The sequence below is a fragment of the Buteo buteo genome, chromosome 16 (genome assembly GCF_964188355.1).
Source record: "Buteo buteo chromosome 16, bButBut1.hap1.1, whole genome shotgun sequence".
Taxonomy (NCBI): domain Eukaryota; kingdom Metazoa; phylum Chordata; class Aves; order Accipitriformes; family Accipitridae; genus Buteo; species Buteo buteo.
This window is the reverse complement of record NC_134186.1, coordinates 25197216-25219307: the sequence shown is the minus strand read 5'-3', so window position 1 is coordinate 25219307 and position 22092 is coordinate 25197216. Positions and strand designations below refer to the sequence as shown.

General features: G+C 37.1%; 1 protein-coding gene across 1 annotated transcript in view; it reads left to right on the top strand.

Moving 5' to 3' along the window:
- LUZP2 (leucine zipper protein 2) overlaps nucleotides 1-22092 on the top strand; it is a 282593-nt gene that overhangs the window by 193751 nt on the left and 66750 nt on the right. Inside the window, exon 7 of the mRNA XM_075047108.1 lies at nucleotides 21909-21971. Within this exon, the coding sequence (XP_074903209.1) occupies nucleotides 21909-21971 (63 nt within the window). The remainder of the gene's footprint in view (nucleotides 1-21908; nucleotides 21972-22092) is intronic.

Below are 22092 nucleotides of genomic sequence, written 5' to 3'. Positions count from 1 at the left end.
ACTCGATTTCCATGAAAGTCAATAAGAATTCAGAGAAAAGAGACTGGTGAACCCCAAATTGTTCATATTATGGTACACTTCCATTGATCTCAAGGGAGAAGGCTTGGAGTGTTTATGTTTTCTTCAGGACCATACTGTTGAATACAGATGTTTATTTACTAAGTTCAGTGGGAGCAGAAAGTAATTATTTTTTTAAATATTGCTTGCTATTCAGAGGTTTAAATTAAACTAGACTGCTGTTGTTTTGTACTTTTAAATTTTAATCAAGAAGAGGGGTAGCTGCAAGATATCAACTTTATATGGTAAAGTATTTTTCAACTGAGAGTTGATAGCCTGTGACTTTATAAAGATTATAGTCCTCTCCTGAGACTCATTATCCTCTAGTTGTAATTTGATCAAACCAAATACAATATTTGGAATGATAATTCCAATTATGTATGGATATTCAAAGAGGATAAAAAGATAACAATCAAAAAATACTTAATAGAAATTCATGTTAGAATTATTCCAGAAAATAACCTCACATAACATGACTGACAGCTTCAGAATTTTACTACCTGAGCTAAGGTGTCTGTACAAGCTGTTCAGCTGTAATGTGACCCCACCATGTTGTTCTAAAAGAAGTAAAAGCACATGAAAATGTTTTTTCTTGACAGCAAAAAGAATTGCTTCTCACCTACTTTGCATATATTTCAGCCTGAAAACCTGGAATATTTTCAAATGCAGACATTTTTGTCGCTGCAAAAAAATTCAGTGGGTGTAGGAGGGATGTTCAAATTTGTTCAACTCAAATACTTAGATGTCGCTTTTCCTAATGACTACCTCAGCCTTGCTAGGGAATTGCTCGCCTTAAAAATGTGAAAACATTGATTGTGCAGTGCGGTGGGAACAAAACACTTTCAAATTTGACTGGCCTCTTCCTATAAAATCACTGCAGCAATTCATTATATTTTACTCTAGTGATAGGAAATAGTTCACCCTCAGTGTCCAGTCAACCTCCTACTGTGTCTTAAATGTAGAAATTGTGCTATTCTGGCTCCAAGTTGCCCATTTTCTGTTATCCAGAAACATTTTAAATGACTTCGTTCTGGAGTCTTCTCTCCCACACTCCCTTTTGAACACTGTTCCAGCCACATTTGGAGATGCAGATGTTGTTGAAGAAGGAAATATTAAACAGATTAATCGACTTGTCACTAAATTTAGGCATAATAACTTGAGTGAGTTGCATTGATTTTGTTTAGTTGTTAAGTACTGTATTGATCTTAAGAAAGCTGGGCTTAGAGCTATGCTATAATTTAAAAATACACTTTTCATTAGACTACTTCAAAGTTGCTTTGCCGTATCTGTCCCAATAATTTTGCCCATTTGTCAAGTTTACCGATAAAAGCTTTCCCATAGAATGTATCTTCTGTTCTTCAGAACTTGATTTCATATTTTTTACAAATGAAATTTTTTAAACCAACCACCACAATGATGCTTGAATTTTTATCTTTTTTTAACAATCTCTGTCTTGTAAACAGTTTAAAACATACGTAGTTTAATAGATGTGGAAATGTTTCTTAAGTGAAATTATAAGGGTATAATCAAGCAGGTGCTGCATAAAGTAATCTGGAAGGTGTTGTCTTAATCTCAATTTTCTTTTGTGAATAAGGGTCTGAGTAGTATTTTATCAAATAGCTACATGAACTCGGAAAAGGTCTTCATGGATTAAAAAAAAATATGTAAAAATGTCAGACTCGTATGGTTCATCCACAAGCCATGCTGTCTTTTATGTATTGTGATTACCTTCAGATGTAAAAATAGTTATTCTATTTCAGACTACAAATTTTTAATCCTGTACAGACTATATATTTAATCCTGTATGTGTCAGATATCTACTTCCTCATCATGTGAATGTGTATTTGTGCATGTATTTGTATGCACGTATTTGTGTGTATATTTAAATCAAAAACATTCTTTACATACAGATTCAGATACATATTTATGTGTGTATGAGAATATAATGTGATGTTAAAAAATAGCTTAAAAGTACCAAAATGCTAGCAGTTGATTCACTGAAGACTGTAATGGCTCAGTTTCTCTGGATATGCCCAGGAAACATTTCTCTTTCTGGTATTGATTTTCTGATCTTATTTCTTGTATCAAAATTTCAAATCTTCCCATGTCACTCTCAGTTTATTCTGTTTGTGGCCAGATTTTTTGGTCCTTATGTAAGGTTATTTTTCGGTTGTTTTTTTGGTCCTTATGTAAGGTTATGTTTTGGTTGATTTCAGTGGAGTTTTGCTCATTTATTGAAGGATATAATTTAATCTTAAATTTAAAGTACTTCAGGATACCACTGAGCTAGAAAATCCACATTTTCTAAATTAGACTCAGCAATTGTCTCAAGTACTAATTTATGGAAATGTATCCATTTAGTCCTTCTTAAAATGGTATTAGCCAGCCATCCTTAATTTTAACAGTGGATAGCTGACATTCTGCAAGAACAAGTACCTTTAAACATGAAGGATTTTATGCCAGGGCCCATATTGAGAAGCAGGTTACCGGGACAGGTCTCCTTGCACAGTAAAATAATGTTTCAGTGGAAGACGATGGGATGTGCTGTGCAACGCTGGGCATAGTACACTTCAGCTGTATGGCTTTGGTGCTGTGCCACTGGGACCCATGAAAAGGGATTTGGGGAGTTTTTCCTATGTAGAAAAACCCCCGGACACCATAAGAAGCCAAAAAATTGAGGCATCTTTGTAAGAAATAGAATAGCCATTAACAACTTCCTTCTGTCTGGATATGTTTTGGCTGTGTGCTTGTGTTTTAAAGGTCAAAGCAAGGTGGTACAAAAAATTGTGATGGAAATAAGGATATTTTCGACTTGGGGTAAATGCAGACAGTAGGGTTGTCTTTTGTTAATTTCCAGTTTCTCGATTTCTGCTAAGAAACTGCTTTCCATTTAAAATTTATGTACATGGAGAGCAAAAAAATATTGGACATTTGAAGTAGTAAGAGTCGTGTAAAACAAAATTCCCAGGAGACACGTGATGATGCCTTGTTTGATGGCTAGCTGTGGCTTCAGCTTGGCCTAAATGAACGAGTAAGAGTCAACGGACAGTCTGTCAGCCTCTCTGCTGCATTGCTTCAGTAGTCACAGAGTGTAGATGAATCCCGTTAAGTTTCTGAGGTAATTCCCATGGATTGTCTGTATTAAATCCAGTGCTTGCTATGCTGTAAATGTCTCATTTTTTTCTGCTGCATAGAGTCTGTAGGCAGATTAAATTTAATGGACTTTTTTTTTTCTCCTTGAATTCCCAATAGCATAATTTGTGCTTTTAAAAAAAATCTTTTCTTGCTGTGCATTTGTGCGTTACAACTGTGAGCTCTTGTGTATTTGGTTTGGCCAATGCTAGGTACTTGGCATTTAAACTGTAGATTTTATGCTGATGAACCTTAAGTCTCAGGAGAAAAGAAGTGAAGATCTGGAACCTGAGAGTTAGGATCTTCTCCTTCATTTGCCAAAAAATGGGCCTAACTAGATCAAGGAAATATTACCACCCAGGCATGAAATTCATATCCTGTAGCTGTTCAATGGATGCTGATTAGTTTGGGGTAAAAGGTGTAACCTGCTCTTTACCAATGCTTCCTTCCTATACTGGTGTCTCTCTTGTTGAATCAGCATGGGGATTCACTAAGATACCTGATGGGGCAGCAATTAATTCTTGTCATGAAATCCATTTTTTTGTTCTTTTTTTACGATGCTGTCATCTTATTTTAATTTTACAAGATAAAATGTGGCATGGAAATTCATTGTGAAGAGCACATTATTTTTAGTAAAAATGTAAGTATGACGTAGTAAAGAACCAGTCAAACCCAGAAATGCTGAGACAGATATAAGGATGCAGTGCTTTAGTACTCTTCATGAACTACTTCTGCAAAGTCCCCCTATGTATATAGTATGCCTCCTTTGTCTGCTTTACAGAATCTGAATTTTAATTTTTTTTCTTTTAAGCTTCACGCTGCTCCTTTAAGCATCATTTCAACAACACACAAGAATTGGCTCACTGAATTGGCTCACACGATTATAGATAATCACATCCTTTTCTGGGTCAGAGGGTGACTGTTTTTCTCTGGCTGCAAAAGGACTAAAAATAAAATTTCTTGAACTTTCTATTGTTGCAAGAAACAAAAGCAGATCTAGGTTGATTGCTAAAATATGCACAGCTAAATTAGAAGCCGTGTTATGGCATTGCATTTCACCAAAACGCCTGCTTAGGTGGAAAACACATTGTAAATGTTTTTCTTTTCATTGATGCAGATTCCCAGTGACCGTTGCCAACTCCTGTTTTTATCTTTTGGGTAAAGCCCCAACTTATTTACATTTGAAAGAGGCAAGTGTGTATATGCAGTTCATAGTAATCTTATTTGCACTACATGGCTTACTACAACTTACATCCTCTGCACAGAGCAAGTACAGTGTAGAAAACCATCAGTTGGGTAGCACTTCATGTACTACAGATTCCGTGGTTGCTGTGTGTTCTTTAAAAATGTTATAAAATAATACCCAATAGTTATGGTGGTCTAAGCTCAATGACTGACGTAGAGATCAGTAATTTTAAGTTAATTGTTTTTAATCGTTAAACAGCCCACATTTTTTCCTTTGGAAAATGTTTGATTTTCTTTTAGTCATTCTCATCTTTCTAATGTAACTAGCAGTAGTCCTGCAAGTGTTAAAAGGAAGGAAATTAAAATGCAGCTTTGCCTTAACCTTTGGGGGTTTTCTTCTATTATTGTTAGTGATGCTTTAGATGGTATATTTCTCAATCTAATTTGGATTTCTTTTGAAGTTTGATTACATATACTTTTAATGCAGCCTAAGTGATATTACTTTGTTCCATTCAATTAAGGTTGACTCCAAAGTAATGTTCTCTGGTTTTATGCTGTAACTCTCTTTCTTGCAAAGGTGAGTGGAGGAGCAAGACAAGACACTCAACACTAACGTGAAGTACCGTTAGTCTTTACAAGCTTATAAGGAGAATTACATATTTATGGAGAGAATTCAAGACCGTTTGCTTAAAAGAAAGAGACTATTGCTGTTTGGTAGGTGGCTTAGAGTGAGAAATGTGTGTCTTTTGTTAGGGTTGCAGCCTTTTTGTTTTGTAGAAGTCTTAAGGAAAGTTTTTTAAGGTCATGAATGCATTTATTTTGTGATGCTGCTGTCTTTTTTTGGTTGGTTTTGGTTGTGGTTTGTTTGTTTTAATAATCTCAGGAATGGTGTTTCTTATTTTACAAATATCAGTGTAAAAACAGTATTTGTACCTGTTAATTTAAATAAACAGCTAATCAAATCTGCAGCTGTATAACTCTTCTACTTTCAGTCCTCAGCAGAGGTGATTCTGCCATCTTAAAGTCCCAACGGAAGTCTGGGAAGTATTTGGACAGTTAGACCGATTCAGTTTCATCTGTTGAGCTTTGCAATCAGGATCCCTAAAGTACACAAGCATTTGCTGATTCTCTTATCTAGTTAAGCCATGGTATCAGCATCACCTCCGAGATGGATGCCTTTGCTGCAGCGTGGGTGACGATAGCTTGGTTGGCTCTTCTTCTTCACCAGCCCCTAATCAAGATGCTGATTGTTCTGTGCCTTATTTTCCCCTTTCCTTACTTGCCAAGTACCTTATTTCTCTGATTAATCAATTATTCCAAAGAGCAATCAGTAGGACTAATTCTTAAACAAAGTAAATTGAGATATTATCAGTTGTGTTAAATATAATTAGCGGAATTGGGAATAGGACCACATACCTGCCTGGCTTCGTTTATTAAGTTAAATTATATTTAATAATTATATTTATATATAATATATAATAATAATTGTATTTATATTTAATGTCTACGTCGTGATTATGTCATGTCTTGGCTGTTAGTATTTCAAAGTATATTTACTCATATTTGCCAGAAATATGAGTCTGTGAATCTGTGAATATAAATCCTGAACTTGTGGGAATTTGGAAAGACACAGCTTTATCATCGATGTGGGATTTGGATTTTTGAGAAATAATTATGGATTCCAACACATGCAGCTGTTGAGCAGTAAATTCATTAAAAGATTGCTCCTCTGAAAATCCAGCCGCTTTGAGAATATATTGAAATATATTTTGCAGATAAAAACATACCACTTTTAAATAGTATGTGTAGCCAGCTGTAGCTTTAAGAAGCATTCATGAGAAGTACACCTTCTATGACCTAGAGCCAGATCTCTAAGATAGTTCTGAAAAGTATGAGCATAAAAGTTATTAAATTTGCTGGGCAGATGCATTACTTAGATTGCCTGCCTATGACTGACAGACCAATATTCTATTTGATATCATCGGATTGGGTAAATTACATTTTTACATCCTTTCTTTTCCAAGACAAATATTAATGTGAAATCTGCTGACTGTCAAATTTGCTTTCTTGTCCAAACCTATTAACACTTAGTTTCAACTGAAATAAAAAGGAAAAATCTAATAGGTATTGAAATACAAAGTACAATTGAATAAAAAAAAAAAAGATGAAAAATTAATCCTGCACAGATTTTTGTGGGTACTCTCTTAGGAATAAGCGTCCTGAATGTTTATGTATTTCGTACAAAGCAGAAAAACTTTTAGAGAGGGGATTAAAATTTCTATACTTTTCCTCCCATGACCCTAAAATACCAAAAATGTTGGAATTAGAGCACCCCTTTGGAAAGATGGCTATGTGGGTATTGGATCTGCACTCGTTAAGAAAGAAGCCAAGCTTAGATCTTCTACAGTCTCAGGGAGATGCAACACGGCAGCCCTCATTTCGTGAGTCTGTGAGGCAAGGGTGAGCTGCTGAGCGCTGGCGAGGCTGAGACCTGCCCAGAAGCACCGTGTTAGTCACACGAGGATTTAATTCTGTGGATTGAAGGACTAGAGAGCAGAGACAGAAAGGGAAGATGAACATGCATTTATGTATTTGAAGTATTTACCTGTGTGGTTGCAGCTTTTTGTGTGTGACTTGTTTGCAACTTGGATTTTATACAATGTTGAAAAACGCAAACCCCAATAAGACCTGTTGTCCGACGCTTGCTTGGCATTTAATCAGTGTAATTCGGTTAAGTAATTTCAGTTAAACTACCTGTACAGCAGCTATTTGGATCCCTATTTAAGAAAATACAGATCTCTTGCACTGGTTTTGTGCTTACTGGTTTTTTTTCCTCAACTCTTACTAGCTTATTTCACTGTTTTCATGTCACTCCAGAATCTGCACCTATGGAGGACGTAGTTGATATACTTGTCTTTTGGTTTTCTGTGTAAGCCTTTTCCCCTTATGGGAGCAGTAAACGGTACTGGGCTGTTCTACATCATTTACCTCTCCTTGCCTTTGTAGAGGAGGCATCATTCATATCTTTTGCTTCTGCGTGCGCACATGGGTTTTCTTAATGTATTGTGGGGATAAATAATGTGTATTTGTCATTTATTTTGTTTTCCTGCCTTTCCTGGTACTTTATTCAGATAGTAGAGCCCTTTAGGATTGTGATGCCTTTGATGCTGGGGGAATGCTACAACAATGTTCTCCATGGTTATAGCTGCCTTTGCCAGCTCCCAGAGTTGAAATCTCTGGCTGAGTCATAAATTTCATGCAGCTGCATGAAAATTTCAGTGTTTATTAATTCAGGTCTCTACACAGCAATGACGGACCTGGTGCATAGTCCTCTTAAATCACCGGACAGACAAATTAATTACTTCCTCCTTCTGGTCTTGCAGTTTTGTATTGTTTTATACATAGCTTTGTCATCACTTATCTTGCCAGCATGTACTTGCTGTGGTTAGCCAGCACTGCCAACTGATGTCTGGGGCAGGGGATGTGTTCAACTCATGACTGACATTGCAGATAGTAAGGCAGTCCTCAACGGATAGACTGTCTGGCTGAGTCCCTTCTGGTTTTCCTGGTTCTCTTCTGGTTTTTCTGGTCTTTCTTAGGAGAGATTTGCCTTCCTCTCTTTATTTTGGGAGGTGCAACATTTTAGTCCCAACCAGATGAGGTTTTTAAAGCGTTTGTTAAAGTTCTCCAGATGCACAAACTTTCTGCAATGTTTTTCCAACTCATCAGCATGTAGTGTTTTCCCACCTTAGTTGTGAATCCAGAAGGAATCCAGAGAAAGTGCAACTAGGCATTAATTCTGATGTAATTTTATGCATCAGTTAGCACATTCAGCAAAATATTTTGCATCATGATAATCTCAAGCAGGAACATAAACATTCCTTATGCACATTCATCATCCTCTGAATATTTTAGTGGCTTTGATGTTGAGATGGGAGAAGTGAAGAGCTATCTCTTTCTTACTCCACAGATTTTTTTTTTTTGTTCTATTTTTAGCATGAAAGGTCCTGTGAAGGTTTAGTTCAATCAATATTGAAATAATTGCTATTATGATTAACATGCCTATATTCTATCCAGCAAAATAACAAAGATCATAAATCTAGAAAACGGCAAGTCTCTGTATCTCATAAAGCATGTTTCCAGTCCTAAAAATACCTTGCCAATGTGCATAGACTGCACGTAAGCTACAGAAAATGCAGCCAAAGAGATTTTGTAAATACTATTTATCAGACTACTGAGTTAAATACAATTTTCAGTGATAATGTATTGACAGTTGATACTGATTTTTTTGCAAATGATTAAAGCAAGGAGAAACCGACTTACAGAAAGTTTTCATCTGCAAACCACCTTCCTGTGCTTAAAAGACAGAGCAGTGTCTAGCCTGGAAGGTAAGGGCATAGCGTTGTTTTACTGGTGGTATTGTTTACCGAAGTATGCTTTACGTGCTAAATATTTTAAACCGTGATGCCATTCAAGGACCGATGTAAAATCATGCAGTTCCTTTCTAACTTCTTCAGAGAAGATTTCAAATGCTTTGCTAACAGCTTTCAAAGCCAGGCCTTGAAAGCAAGGTCTTTTCATTGCTACCTGATGGAGAAGGAATAATTCCTTAGTCCTCCTTTACAGATACTGGCTGTTGTCAGGAGGCGAATACTCAGTAAATCATAGAATTTCCATTGACATGCATGTTCTGTTCTCTGTTATTAGGTCTTGCCATGCTTTCCAAATGGCTTTCATTGGATATCTGAAGCAAGGTGGGGGGAAAAACAGTAGTTTGGGGAAAATCTACACTCCTTTTCATGGCCACCATGAGCAGCTGCATATGTGGGCCATCACTGGTAGATAAAGTATCTGGGAATGTTCAGCAGTCCATTTGACTAAGTGTTGGCTCCCACTTGAAATGTCCGAGTCTTCTGTTGTTGAAATCATAGCTTGGAAACAATATGTGATTTATATCACCTGTACAACATAACCGTGTAATCGCAAGATTTCAGATTCAACTTCAGGTTATTCATGGCTATGTTTGGTTTCTATTTAAAAACGTGTTTTGTCTTGGCACATTTTGACTTCACAGATCTTTACGTGGCAGATTATTAACACATGGTCTGTGAGGTTAAGGTAGGCAAAGCTTTTCCCATCTAACCTCTCCTTCTGTGTGTGTGTGGAGTTGAATGCGTACAGTTTATCACTGATATCACAAGCTTGTTTTTTCTTCTAATTCATCATTTGTCTTTATGACACCATTTTCAGTGTAACTACACACGTTACTATTTACAAAATGCAATGTGTACATTTACACTTGACATGTCACTAGAGCAAAGCTAGTCTAGTAGACTGGCTGAAACATTGTTTTTCCTTTTTGGAAATTTCCTTAAAACTTTAAGGGTTTTTGTCTTATGGAGACTTGTCAAGGATGATCAAAGGACAGTTAAAATAGATCAGAATGAAATATATTCTGCCATTACTCCTCTGCTTTGGGAAGGTGAAAGTTCGGCAAAGAAAGGCAAGATGCTGGTTTAGGGATGCTAATTCAACATGCTAAGCATTGCAAAATAGCTGGACTCATGGCTGAGGTTCTGACATAATATTAACACTAACTTGAACTGAGCGGATTATGACTTAATTTATGAAAATAGGCTTAGGGGAAGTTTTGGTATCAAGCAGCCTGAAACTTGTTTTGTTGCAGAAACAATATGGAACGAAATGTGAAGTTAATCAAGAATTATAGAATATTTTTCTGACATTTAAATACAGTAAATGGCCCCAGTACTTTAAAGCAAATTACTTTTCACAGCTTGCACATCAATGCAGCTGTTCAGAGAACATTATCAATAATAGATGACATTTGGAATGTGCACAAAAGCAGGATGCCAGGAGATAACAGTAAAGACTAACAGTCTGCTTAGGGAGGAAAAGACTTCTTTTGCATACTGCCTTAATTTTCAGTGTATAAGATGTAGCAAAGTACTAATAATGTATTTTTCTGAAAAAGGAAGCACATGCTTTTCTTTTGTAGGCACAGTTTGCTGCCAGATTTTGGAGGTATGTCTTTGCCAAACGTTATAGCCTGTTGGGCAGAGATTCAGAGTGGAAAACAACACGTGTGCTTTGATACTTTACATATTTGGGGCTTTGTCCTTTTTAATATAATTCAGAATTGTGGTCTGTGTAATTTCACAGTTACATAGTACAACCTCTATCATTTAATTATATATTGTCCGAGGTAAATGATCAACAAAGTCCCTTTGTCCTTTGCTGAACATCAATACTGAATGAAGTCATCAACATGAAAAAATGTGGTAGTTTATCTACAGAGAAATATGTTTTGTGGGAATAATTTTAAAGAACTTTGCATTATCACATAAAATACTTCTAAAAATTACTAAGAAAATGTTTATTTTTTAATATTAAATTGTTGCCATTTTAGGGCATGACCCCAAGTCTCACTGAAACCCTCCCTTGACTTTGAGATATTGACTCAAGTTCATATTCATGGCAGCATTAACGAAAACGAGATATTCCGGTCAGAAATAGGAATTGATTTGCATATGACCAGGCAGATCACCTTCTATTCCAGATGTTCTTAGAGGAAGGAAGTCCCATGTCCTCTTGATTGATTAGGCTCTCTTAAAATACTAAGAAATGTTGTCTTCAACTTTTTTTTATGATGGTCTTTACTGTCTTCAGTTTTTCACTGAAATATTATTTATTGGCTGTTTTTTTTTCCTGAAGATATTTAGGTAGTTTATAGATATGTTATTTACTCTCAGAAACCAGAGAAATTTAAGCTGTACTCAGAGCCTTTTTTTTTTTAGTTATTTTTTTCATAAGAACCCTTAGGAGCCCAATATGAAGTATCTGTATCTTATATCGCTGTACTGAGCTTAAATAGGGGGAAACACTGTTCAATAACATGGAAAAATAGCTCAGTTTATATTAGGGTATACTCCTTTCTCCTGCCTTCCCAAGACGAGGGATCCTGGCATAAAAAGTTAAGCTCACTATCATGAGCAGGTCAATGATTCCTGAAGAAATATAGTTAAGAGCTCAAAAAATGTCAGTTGGGTCGTCTGAATCAGATCCTCCTCCTGACTTCTCTTCATCTTGCTGAATGACTTTTAGGAAATAATTGAAGATTAATGATGATTGGATTCAAATTCTGCACCAGTAGAGTAAGAATACCCCTAACTGCCCATGCAAACCGTCCTGTGCCTACGTTTGCATTGAGCTATTTACTGGTTTACTCCATGCTGCTTATAGATGACACAGCCTCCTGGTAACGCAACCGGGCCACTTCAAGGCTGAAGATACCTCCTGTCCTGCCAGCTTCCGACACAAGTAAAGTTTGTGTTACTGCCTGCACCTGATATAGTAGGACAGTGAATGGTGTTTAGGTTACGCTCCTGATGTTTTGAAGACACATGGATGTGGCTTACGGTTTTGCTACACGTGTGCTGACTGCGGTAAATTGCTACTGTGATTTGCTTATCAAGATATAAGAGAATGTGAGCTCATTTCTACTTCGTCAGTTCCAAAGATGGAGCCAGCTTTGCTTTGCCTCCTGATACGAACTCTACTGGTGATCTTACCTGCATGGAATTTGTGATTTAAAAATTAATATTTTAGAAAGTGCTGAAACATCCCGGAAATCACTTTGTATTCTATAAGTGGGGACAGACCATATCAGGACAGAGGCAAGAAGGTGATATTACTAGTACCTATTATGTAGGTACTTATCTCTCAGTATATTGAACGAGCACAGCATGGTGAAAATATGTTTAGTATGTGAATCAGTCCAGTAAAACTGCCTCAGGGATATCTATTTCCTGATTGAAAGATATGGTAGTAGCTTCTTCAAAACAGCTGATGTATATTTTAGATGTCTGTAGATTGTACTTGCAAAACTTCTTTTAAAAATTAAATATATTGGCCAAAAAGTTCTGTAACAACAAATACTCAGTGCACTGCTACTGAGAGAATTCGGGAGACAGAGCTTATTAATATTAAAGCGAACCTGAGTGATAAGACTCCACAGAGAGCAGCATAAATGTATTCCTCAGTCATCTCCTGCCCTTCTCCTTTTATAACTATGCCATTTATGTTTTAAGACAGATGTTGACAATTCTGGATCTAAAATATGCTTAATGCAGCGTTTCATCCCCTGCTGCTGGTACAGCAGAAAAAGTGAAGTTGTAGAACAGAATGTAACTAGTATGACCCTTCACACTTCTAGTGATAGAGGAGCTTGGTTTTTTCAAAGTCAGAAATGCATTTTATATTTAGATTATTTTTATTTACATGTTTGGTCACATTCAGCATGCTCTTTTCATTTCTGTCACCTTGCTTTAATAGAGCTCTCACTGAGCTGTTTTTGGTGTTGGTTTTTTTAAGCCTAACCTGCAGCTTGCAGCAGCACCAGCTTCTTTTCACCATTCTGTTCACAAATGTCGAACAAATGAAAAGAAGGAGCTTCAGGCTAACATCTACCTAACTAGGTGTTCTGCTTTATTGATCCCACAAACCATCCCCAGGGCACTCAGCCACCTCTACCAAAGGGAAAGATCAAAGAGTTGTCAGGTTTCTTCTCTAGATAATCCTGCATGGCATAAGCAATTACCCTTCATTTCAGATATAAATTCTGTAAAATGGGATTCTGTATTTAATATGCTGCTGTGTTTTTAATTAGAATATCTGACACGGAAAGAATTAGAAGTGGCATTTGCTTTCCCATAACAAAGCCCTGTTGAAATGACTGGAAAGGTGTAATTGAAAATTAAATCAGTCCAATAAATATTTTTGTGTATCATTTTCCTAATCATAAACTATCTTTACTCAGAGATAAGGAAAATAAATGTCTCTGACCCCTTGCAATCCAAAGGAAACATATGCTGGAAAAAAAAGACTACTTGGTTCAGTACACTGATACATTGCTGTAACATAAAAATCCACTCCTTCTAAGTGTTGAGAGATTGAGAGGTTTTTGGGTTTTTTTCCCACCGAACTATTTAAAACGTGCATAGAAAAGATTGCACGTACCAACATTTTATACTGCATCCTAACCCTATAAATAATAATAGTTATTCAGGAACGTGCTTTTATTCTAATGTTGTTGTTGTTGTTATGTGGATACATATTTGCAAACTCTGACAGAATATTAATATTAGATGCATGCGTGAAAGTTCAGGTGCAAATGTGAAAAGTTGCCAAACATCAGTTATTCCAGATAAAAAGAAAACCTTTGGATTAAGGAAGAGTGAAGCAAGTTCACAGGTATTAGAGAAGTATCAGTGTACTATAGTCTTCCTTTTACAGTGTAGATCTGTTCCCAGTACCTTTTCTTAAATTTCTTAAATTTTATTTTATTTTATTTTATTGGTACATGAAGGTGATAGCAGGAAGAGGCAAGCTGCTTTTACAGGTCGTAGTGAAGACTCTAAACTCCACCTGGCAAACAGAAAGAAGGAGGATAGCTCCCAAATGACTGTCCTCCATGAAAGAATGACGGCGTTCTGGGTCAGCATCGTTCTCCAAGCAATTCTAATTGTGAGGACTAGACGGGAAATAAATCTCACCTTAGATGAGAGCTGTAGAGCAAAGCCTATTGTGGCTTGGAGACACGCAATTCAAAATACAGGCTAAAAGGGGTGAAAAACAAACCCCGCATCTTTAAATGTAGTGCAAATAGTAGTTTCAATGTAGTAGTAATTACTAAACTTAATGTATTGGATCAGAATCTTAAAGAGCTTTTCAGCCACTGTTTTTACATCCCAGAGACTGCCAGATAGCTGGTGACTGAACAACTGCATTATGAATTACTCTTGAATTCAGAGCACAAGTATTTCTAATAACAATCATGAATGATTGAGCCCTGAAGTGACTTGATTCCTTAGATCCCATCCCACATTTCTAATAGAGAAGACTGCTACGGAAAATCAGCATTTACCTCATTCTGTAAAAACGTTGAAGTTTTAAAACACAGCAGCAGTTCTCTAATCCTGCTCAGAATGCTAATGGCTTGTCAGGGACTAACAAGGGTGGAGGACATCTTAAAGCCAACTGCCTTTGAAGAGCACTTAAACGCTTCACCTCAGGCAGGGGAGAAATCTCACACCAGTCTGATAGTCCTGTGCTGAGCTGTGTTTGGAATGAAGTCTCAGACAGGAGAACGATGACTGGGGTTTTGGTCTGCAACTACTTATCTAGGCCATTGAGTGATGCAAAATACTAATATTGATGGCAAGTAGGCTGCGAATTAAACCTTCCTATTAAGTCTTTAAACATTAACATCAAACATTTTCAATGCAAGCTATCAATAATTGTGCTTTAGAGACACAAATCCCACTTAAACCGTTAATTTTTGTAGGGATGAGCTTTTATGGAGAAGCCAGTGTTTAGAATTTTGGTGTGGAAACATTAAAAAGTTGAAATATATGAAAAGATTCTGAGAAAAGAGTATGTGCATGAGGAAGGCTAGATCAAAGATTAGTTACTCTGTATTTGCGTAACAATATTATTATGCAACAGATGAAATGCATTTTTTAGCTATAGAAAGATTTCTGACTGGCTCTCAGCTGCTGTTTCCCTTTAAGTGGGAGACCAGCTCACATTTACACCTCGATTTGTTCCACAGCTAGGATGGAACCAAGTCTCAACATGTGCCACAAGTTTTCTTCTGTATTCTATTTCCAAGTTTTTTTGCGCGATCAGGTGGGAATGTGACTAAAAATTTACCATCTATAATGGATCCAATCCAATATGCTGCAATGTGTTAGCTTGTTATTACTTTAAATACATATATGTATATTTACTGTCTCATGTTTACATTTAGAAAGAGAGATAAAGAGATTTAAAAATACTCAAAATGTATACTTTTATTTTTATTATTGTTGTCATTATTCTGTATCTCCTTATTCTGGTTCATTTAACATTGTGCCGACATTGTTACATCAACTGTTTTATGATGCAGCAAAACCGCGGTTGTAGCCATGGCTAAGAGATGTCTTCAGCCAGCCTCGTGCCACTTCACTAGTGCAAAACAAACAAAACTTTCTTACTGGAGAGATTTGGAGGTGATGCCCAGCAATACTAGAGGCCACCCACAACAGACTTCTTGTAAGGCAGGACTTGAGTGGCTGTGGGGCATGTGGAAGCAGGTGCCTGAAGTTGTCAGTGTTGCCATCTGGCAAATGTTAGATAGCTGATAAAGTAAAGATGGAAGATAGTGGCGTTGCATTTCAATTTTACACAATAAGATTATATGGGGCACAACTGCAGGACGTACTCTGCCTCGGACAAAAGGAATCGCTTATTTGCTAGAGGGGAGACTTTCATATAAAGTTAGGCTATCATTGTGCATTATTGTAATATACGCACAAAGATGCAGTGATGCCAACAAAACCCGTTTTTCTCGGGAGGAAGCTCTATGTGCCTGTACTTCTGACTCTGCCCTTCCTTTTCTCTGTGTGCTTCCCCAGCGCACAAATTATTCGGGATTAATGTTTGGAAGAAGTTGCGGACACAGCACTTCTCAACTAAACAACAAAAGTGTGTGCTCGGTTCACTGGGAGACCGTGGTGTTGCTTCCCCTGCGCGCCTGGGGATTCGTGGAAATAGTTGTACCTGTGTCCTGCCGCACCCAACACAAAACTCTTGCTAAAAGCTCAAATAGACAATTTTTGTGTGTCGCTTGCCAACTCCTTCAGCTCAGGTGGACTACCTGAAGTTCAGGAGAAAAAATAGCACCTAGCATTAGAAGGGATAGATGTGCAGAGGAAAAGAAATTTATACTGTTTGTTTGGGGAAGCTTGCTCTTATGTGCCTTCATCTGTAATGTAAGAGTGTAAGGCTAGGGGACGGTTTACAGAAAAAATACCCAAACCAACAAAACAGGACTTTAAAAGTCCATATATATCAAAGCTTACAGCAACGTGATGTGTTTGCTGGGGTTACCCAGTTGGGCTCTCGGCTTCTGGGTGTTGCGTGTGCCTCCGGAATACAGCGTAGGCAGAGGTGTTGGAGGGCATGTCTGGGCATGGAGGGGCTGAAGCCTGACCGTGGTGAAAGTGGGCTTTTCCCAGGAATTCAAAGACAGTGGTGCTTTCTGAGTTTAGACCCAGAGAGATCTGAAAAGTGTGCAGTTTATCTCTGCATCGTCAGTACATGGATGGGACAGAGTCCTCCAGCTGTTTGGCACGCTTGTCCACTGAAAAACTGTGGGGAAAAGAGACTCAAACATCCTCAAGAAGATCAAGGCAAACTTCTCTTACAAAAAGGCACAATGTCTTCACTGACCATAAAGGCAAGGCAGAACTGCAGTTCTCAAGGTCTTATCTGAAAAACCTCACGTAGCAGAGTGCAGGAAACTCAATTTATCTGTCTCAGAAAGATGAGGGGCTGAGCCAACCCTGCTGGGATTAAAGCAGTCGCACTGCTTCATGTTATATGAAACATTTTTCATCGTCGTGAAATAAAAAGCTAATATCCAAAGCAAAATGGGTACCAATACATTGTGATATCAGATAAGTCCAGATATTTGATTTTGGTCTGTTGCTGTCTTCTGATTTCCCTCCTAAGGGTGCTTTGGTTTAACAGAGGATGGAAAACAGTTCATCTCGGCAATTGGTCCTGACATTCCTGCTGAGTAGAGTCCAGGCTTTTTTGTTGTTCTTGGGTTTGGGCTTGTTTTTTTAATAGGATGCCCATAAGAGAAATGTTCCAATGATGAGCAGGGGCTCAGCATGGTTTGATTTGCGCTATTCATCAAGGGGAGGCAGAGCCAAATTTATCTTGTATACAACAAACAACCACTGTCAGACCTCAGATAAAATGTCTGAATTGAAGTTGATTGCTGGGAATAATTTTCTGAGAGAGAAAGTGATTTTCTTTCCTTGAACATACTTTGTGTCTTCATGCTTTCAAAGGCTAGCAGGCAAACTAAATTGTTTTGTACTGATGGTGTCTACATTGTACAGTTTGCTCATCTCGGGTTGAGATTCTGATGCTGTTTCAAAGAGGTAATACTGGTGTTTCAAATTATGAAACATAAACTTTAAAGCATTTATCTGTGTGGCCAGAGGTCAAGATAACCTAACTTCAAGAAATGACATCTGAAAATTTGTGCCTTTTACATTGGTGGCATAATTTTACCCTTCTGTCAGTAGAATATATCATACATCAGATAAATGTTAACCCCCACAATTTCAGATTTTCAGTGATGATAAACCCCTTTAAAATGGACCCGGGGTAGTTTGTCACATTTAACAATGCCTATAAACTGTGACTCTTGCCTCACGAGCTGTTTATTTTATATGCTAAATGAGGAGGGGATATTATGAAAAATACAATATGTAGCTGTGTAATTAATGATTTTAATGAAATGAGTTTGAAGAAAAGGAAGGAACTAGAACTGCAACTGTAAAAGTGCTTCTATTGAGCTTTCAAGTGTATAGTTTGTGCTTTTCTTTTTAAGTCTTTGTCTAAGTTTTCTAACAGGGAGATGGGAATTAAAAAAAAAGAAAAAAAATTACTAAAACCCCCCTTTCATGCCTTTCAGCCATTATGCATTGATATTGTAGGGAAAAAGGGATAGGAGAGGGAAGGAAACCTGAATTTTATTGAGCTAAAAGTTAGTAAAATTCTTTAACAATATGAAAAGAAAAGATTATTGGCATTGTGGTTATTGTTTTCTGAGAATGCTAAAGTAGTCATATCTCTCTGTATTTTTCTTCCCTCTCTCCCCCTTCTCCGGAGAGGCGATGTGCTGCCTGTCACAGTAGGGGTTGCTGCTTTTGTGATAACATGGGTGCATTTCTTCAAATGTTTTGCGGTTATTTTGGCTGGCTACTGGCCTTTGATTCAGGAGAATAAATGACAGAAGAGAAGGGATTATTTTCTAGAGTTAGGAATAGAAACGTATATATACCCTTCTAGCCAGCAAGCGAGGTTTTTTTTCCCTTGCAGGTTCCAAAGGCATGCTGGCAAAGCAACTATGCTGCTACAGCTTTTAATGTGTTTTTATATTGGTGGGAGATCTTTAGGCAGCCTAAATGTAGGGCTACTGTCAATGATCATATAATGAATTCAGCTTCCTTTAAGCCTGGTCTCACATATTGAAAATAATATCAGAACCCAAACAAAATATGCAAATGAGATGGGAATATAAGAAAAAAGGAAAAAAGAAAAAAAGCCAAGCGACTGTCTGACAAATCTACTTAGGATTGGGGCAGAAAGCTTTTTATTTTCAGTATGGAAGCTCTTTGAGGAGTATGTTAACAAATCTGACAAGTTGTCATTGAGTTTTCTCACTTTTTTGGAGGACACAGAATAGACACTGGAGTCACGTGTGGTACTAGTTCTTCAGTGTAGGTACCAGGACAGGAAGAATTGACTGCATGGGAAGAGAAAACAGGATTCTTGCGCGTGTGGCAACCACATTTGTGGCAACCAGCGGTTTTTTGCCCTTGAATTTAGGGATGCATTGAAACTACTGGTAAAGTGAGATAAAAGATGTAGTAAATTGAGAGTTAGATACTACAGTAACTTGGCTTAATGATATGATCGCATGCAAACACTCCAGCTAACAGTTTGTGCTATAAGCTAAGATGTTCAAATACATTAAATTACCCATTTTGTCTGAATAGAATGGCATCCTTTCTCTAAATCTGAAAGGCCATGTCTAATTAAAATCATTATTTTATATAATTTTAAAAGAGGCTATTAAAGAGATGTTTACAGATACTTAATTTATTCCTTAAACTTTTATTGGTTTTTAAACTTGAAATGTCCATGACCTTTTCCATTAAAGTACTTCATAACAACTGAAAAATTTGAAATAAAAGCTGTGTAAAATTCTAGTTAAACTTATTTGTTATTGTACTTTGAAGGATGCTTAATAGGAAAATAGGAAGCATCGTCTTGAATCCTTATCTACGACTTAGAAGTCAGAACTTCTGTTCTGACTCAATAAGTATTTGTAACCTAAAAAAAATCACTGATTAATTGATCTGATTTTGAATAACCCCTTTCTAGCAAACTTACAGAATGTTACCTGATCAGAGTCTTCATTTTGCAACATTTAATTCAGAATCCTGATCGAACCAGGCTCTGTTATACTTTACATGTTTCTACTGATATACTTCACATTCTGCTATAAAATTAGCACTATTAATCAGCATGCAAAGCTATTTTTGACAGTGGCATGTGATTGGCGAAGTAACGTAAATCACTCAAATTGTAAGCAAGAAGTTGTCATCTACCTCTGACAAGCTCCTACTTATTATGCTCTTGATAATTGTAACCTTTAATGCTTGCTCTCATTTCTAAAAACTTTATTAAGTACAGATTAAATCATGACTATTTTGCCTGCACTCTGGTAACTCTGGTTTTTGTTTTGTTGCTAATAGACTGGATAATGAGACAGGATTCGTAAATCCTGCTGAACCTAGCTAAATCTCCAAAATTTACTCCATCTCCTTACTTAAAATATTTTCATCAAATTTTGGTTTTGAACAAATTCTTTTAACTATATTCTTTTTGCCAGGCTACTTTGGCACATAATGTGGAAGTTGTGACAGCCATCTAAAACAATGTGTGTCCTGTCGAGGTGGTAGACGTTCAGTTCTTCGCTTTCTGGGTTACTGTAGGGTCTTCTCAAAACAGCACATGTAGAAGTTAATGTATTAATAGAAGTATTTCTTATAGTAGCTTGTGCTTGGCAAAAGGAAGATAAATGAGCGAAAATGTCAGGCTTACTCTACTCATTCTTACTTCGGTTCTGAAATAGGGATAGAGTCTGTTACCTAAACCAACCATCACCAGGCTGTGAGGGGATAATGAGAGGATAATGAAGCTAGTTAGTCAAAACAAAGTGATGACTTGACTTCCTGGGTTAATTAAGTGCAATTCCCTAATGAAGCAGTGCCTTTGGCACATCTGTTTGGCTGTCACCCTAAGAGGCGATGCTGATCTTTCATGTGAAACCAATCGCATCTCCTGGGTGATCACAGTACAACATCGCTCTTTAGATGTAGCTCTGGTCAAGTAATAGATGTGTTGGGTGTTCTTCACCTCTTTGGTTTCTAGTTGGTTTATCTTTGTTCAGCTCGTATCTGCTACCCAGTTCCCAAAGTGTTGCTCTGTGATGAGCTACAACATCATTTTCAAATAAAGAAAAAAAGTAATCGACTGCGAGACTTACCAGAGCAACATTTGTTCTCTCTCCCCACACACCCAGCCCTTTGCAAATCATATTCTGCAAGGCAGAACCTGGGTTGTCTCATTCCAAGTAACAGCTCAGTTCCTTTCTGTTGTATTACAGAACTGTGGGTGCCGGTGTCAAACAGCTGGAAAAGATTTATTGTTTCTGCAGCAGCGTATATTGGCGCACGGCAGATAGCAACAGTAAAACGTGTGAAATGATATAATATTTTCTCCTGATTTTGGAATCGTGCAAAGGAGGTTTCAAATGGAATTTTAATTTCTTTGCATTCACTTTCATATTAAAGGTTTTTTTCAAGAAAAACTCCAAGCTTCTAGTTCTGGAAATAAAGCTTCCAGTTTTTCAGTGGGATGTGGACCTAAATTTGAACTTGATGGAATTACCGTTTTTTTCTCTAGTGCCAGCTTGTTCTTGTGCACAATGTTCAAGAAAGCTATTGCTATTCAGTAATAAATATACATTCACGAAACGCGGTGGGCCAGGTTTCTGTATGTATATTCACGGTTTGTTAGCACGGGAGTTGATGGGTTTGGTGTTCTTTTCATTTCTTTCTTTAGTGTAAGCATGTTATGTCCAGCACTTGAAGATCTGCTTATCGAATACTTATGTTTCTAAGCAGTTTTGAAAGATGTCCATGCTGCAGAGAAAACTCTACCCTTGACTGTCAATTATGGGATAATAAGAGTGAGAAGTGCAGAAAGAATTACCAGGCTATTGAAAATTCGTTTTATCGAGGTTTATTATTTTCCCTGAAAATCAGAAGAACTACATTTAAAACTCCTACATGAAAAAGCATATTGAGTTGGCAAAATGCTATCAGGTAGCTAACCTTCTAAATTTTTTGATTACTTGCAGTTTTAAATTATGAAATTTAGCAGAGACACACCATGAATTTGATCATCAAGGTCAAGCGATGAGAACTTGGCCCTATTACTCAGTGGTTATAATGATTTACTGAAAATGATACTGAGCTATGCAGTTGACACCAGGTAAGGGTTACAGGGTTTTTTTCTTTCCTTTTTTACCTCAGCATATCCAATCTAAATTGCTTTCAGTTGCTAGAGTGTTTTGGAAGGTTTCTATGTGCAGTCCTGTTCCTGTGAAAGCAGGGTTTAATGCAAAGTCATAGGCTTTTAGAATTCTGTAAGAGATGATATTGTGCCATGATGCATCTCTATTCTTACCTGTGTCTTTGCTGGTGACTTGAAGGTGTTATCCATGTATAAAATAAAACCAGTATGATCAAATATTTAGAGGGTCCCTAAATATTTCAGTAACTCTCAGTAATAAAACTGTATTTTTTTTTTTCCCCTCTCAGAACAAAAGCCTCAAAAACAAGCTCTTGTCAGGAAACAAGCTTTGTGGTATTCATGCGGAAGAGGTAAGTAACGTTCCTCTCTATTCTAAATCTAACAAACTCAGAAGCTTGCATCACAGTCTTTTGTACTGAGGGTCTGGTATAGATTATATATTATGCGCCTATGGTGAGTGTTCCTAAAGCG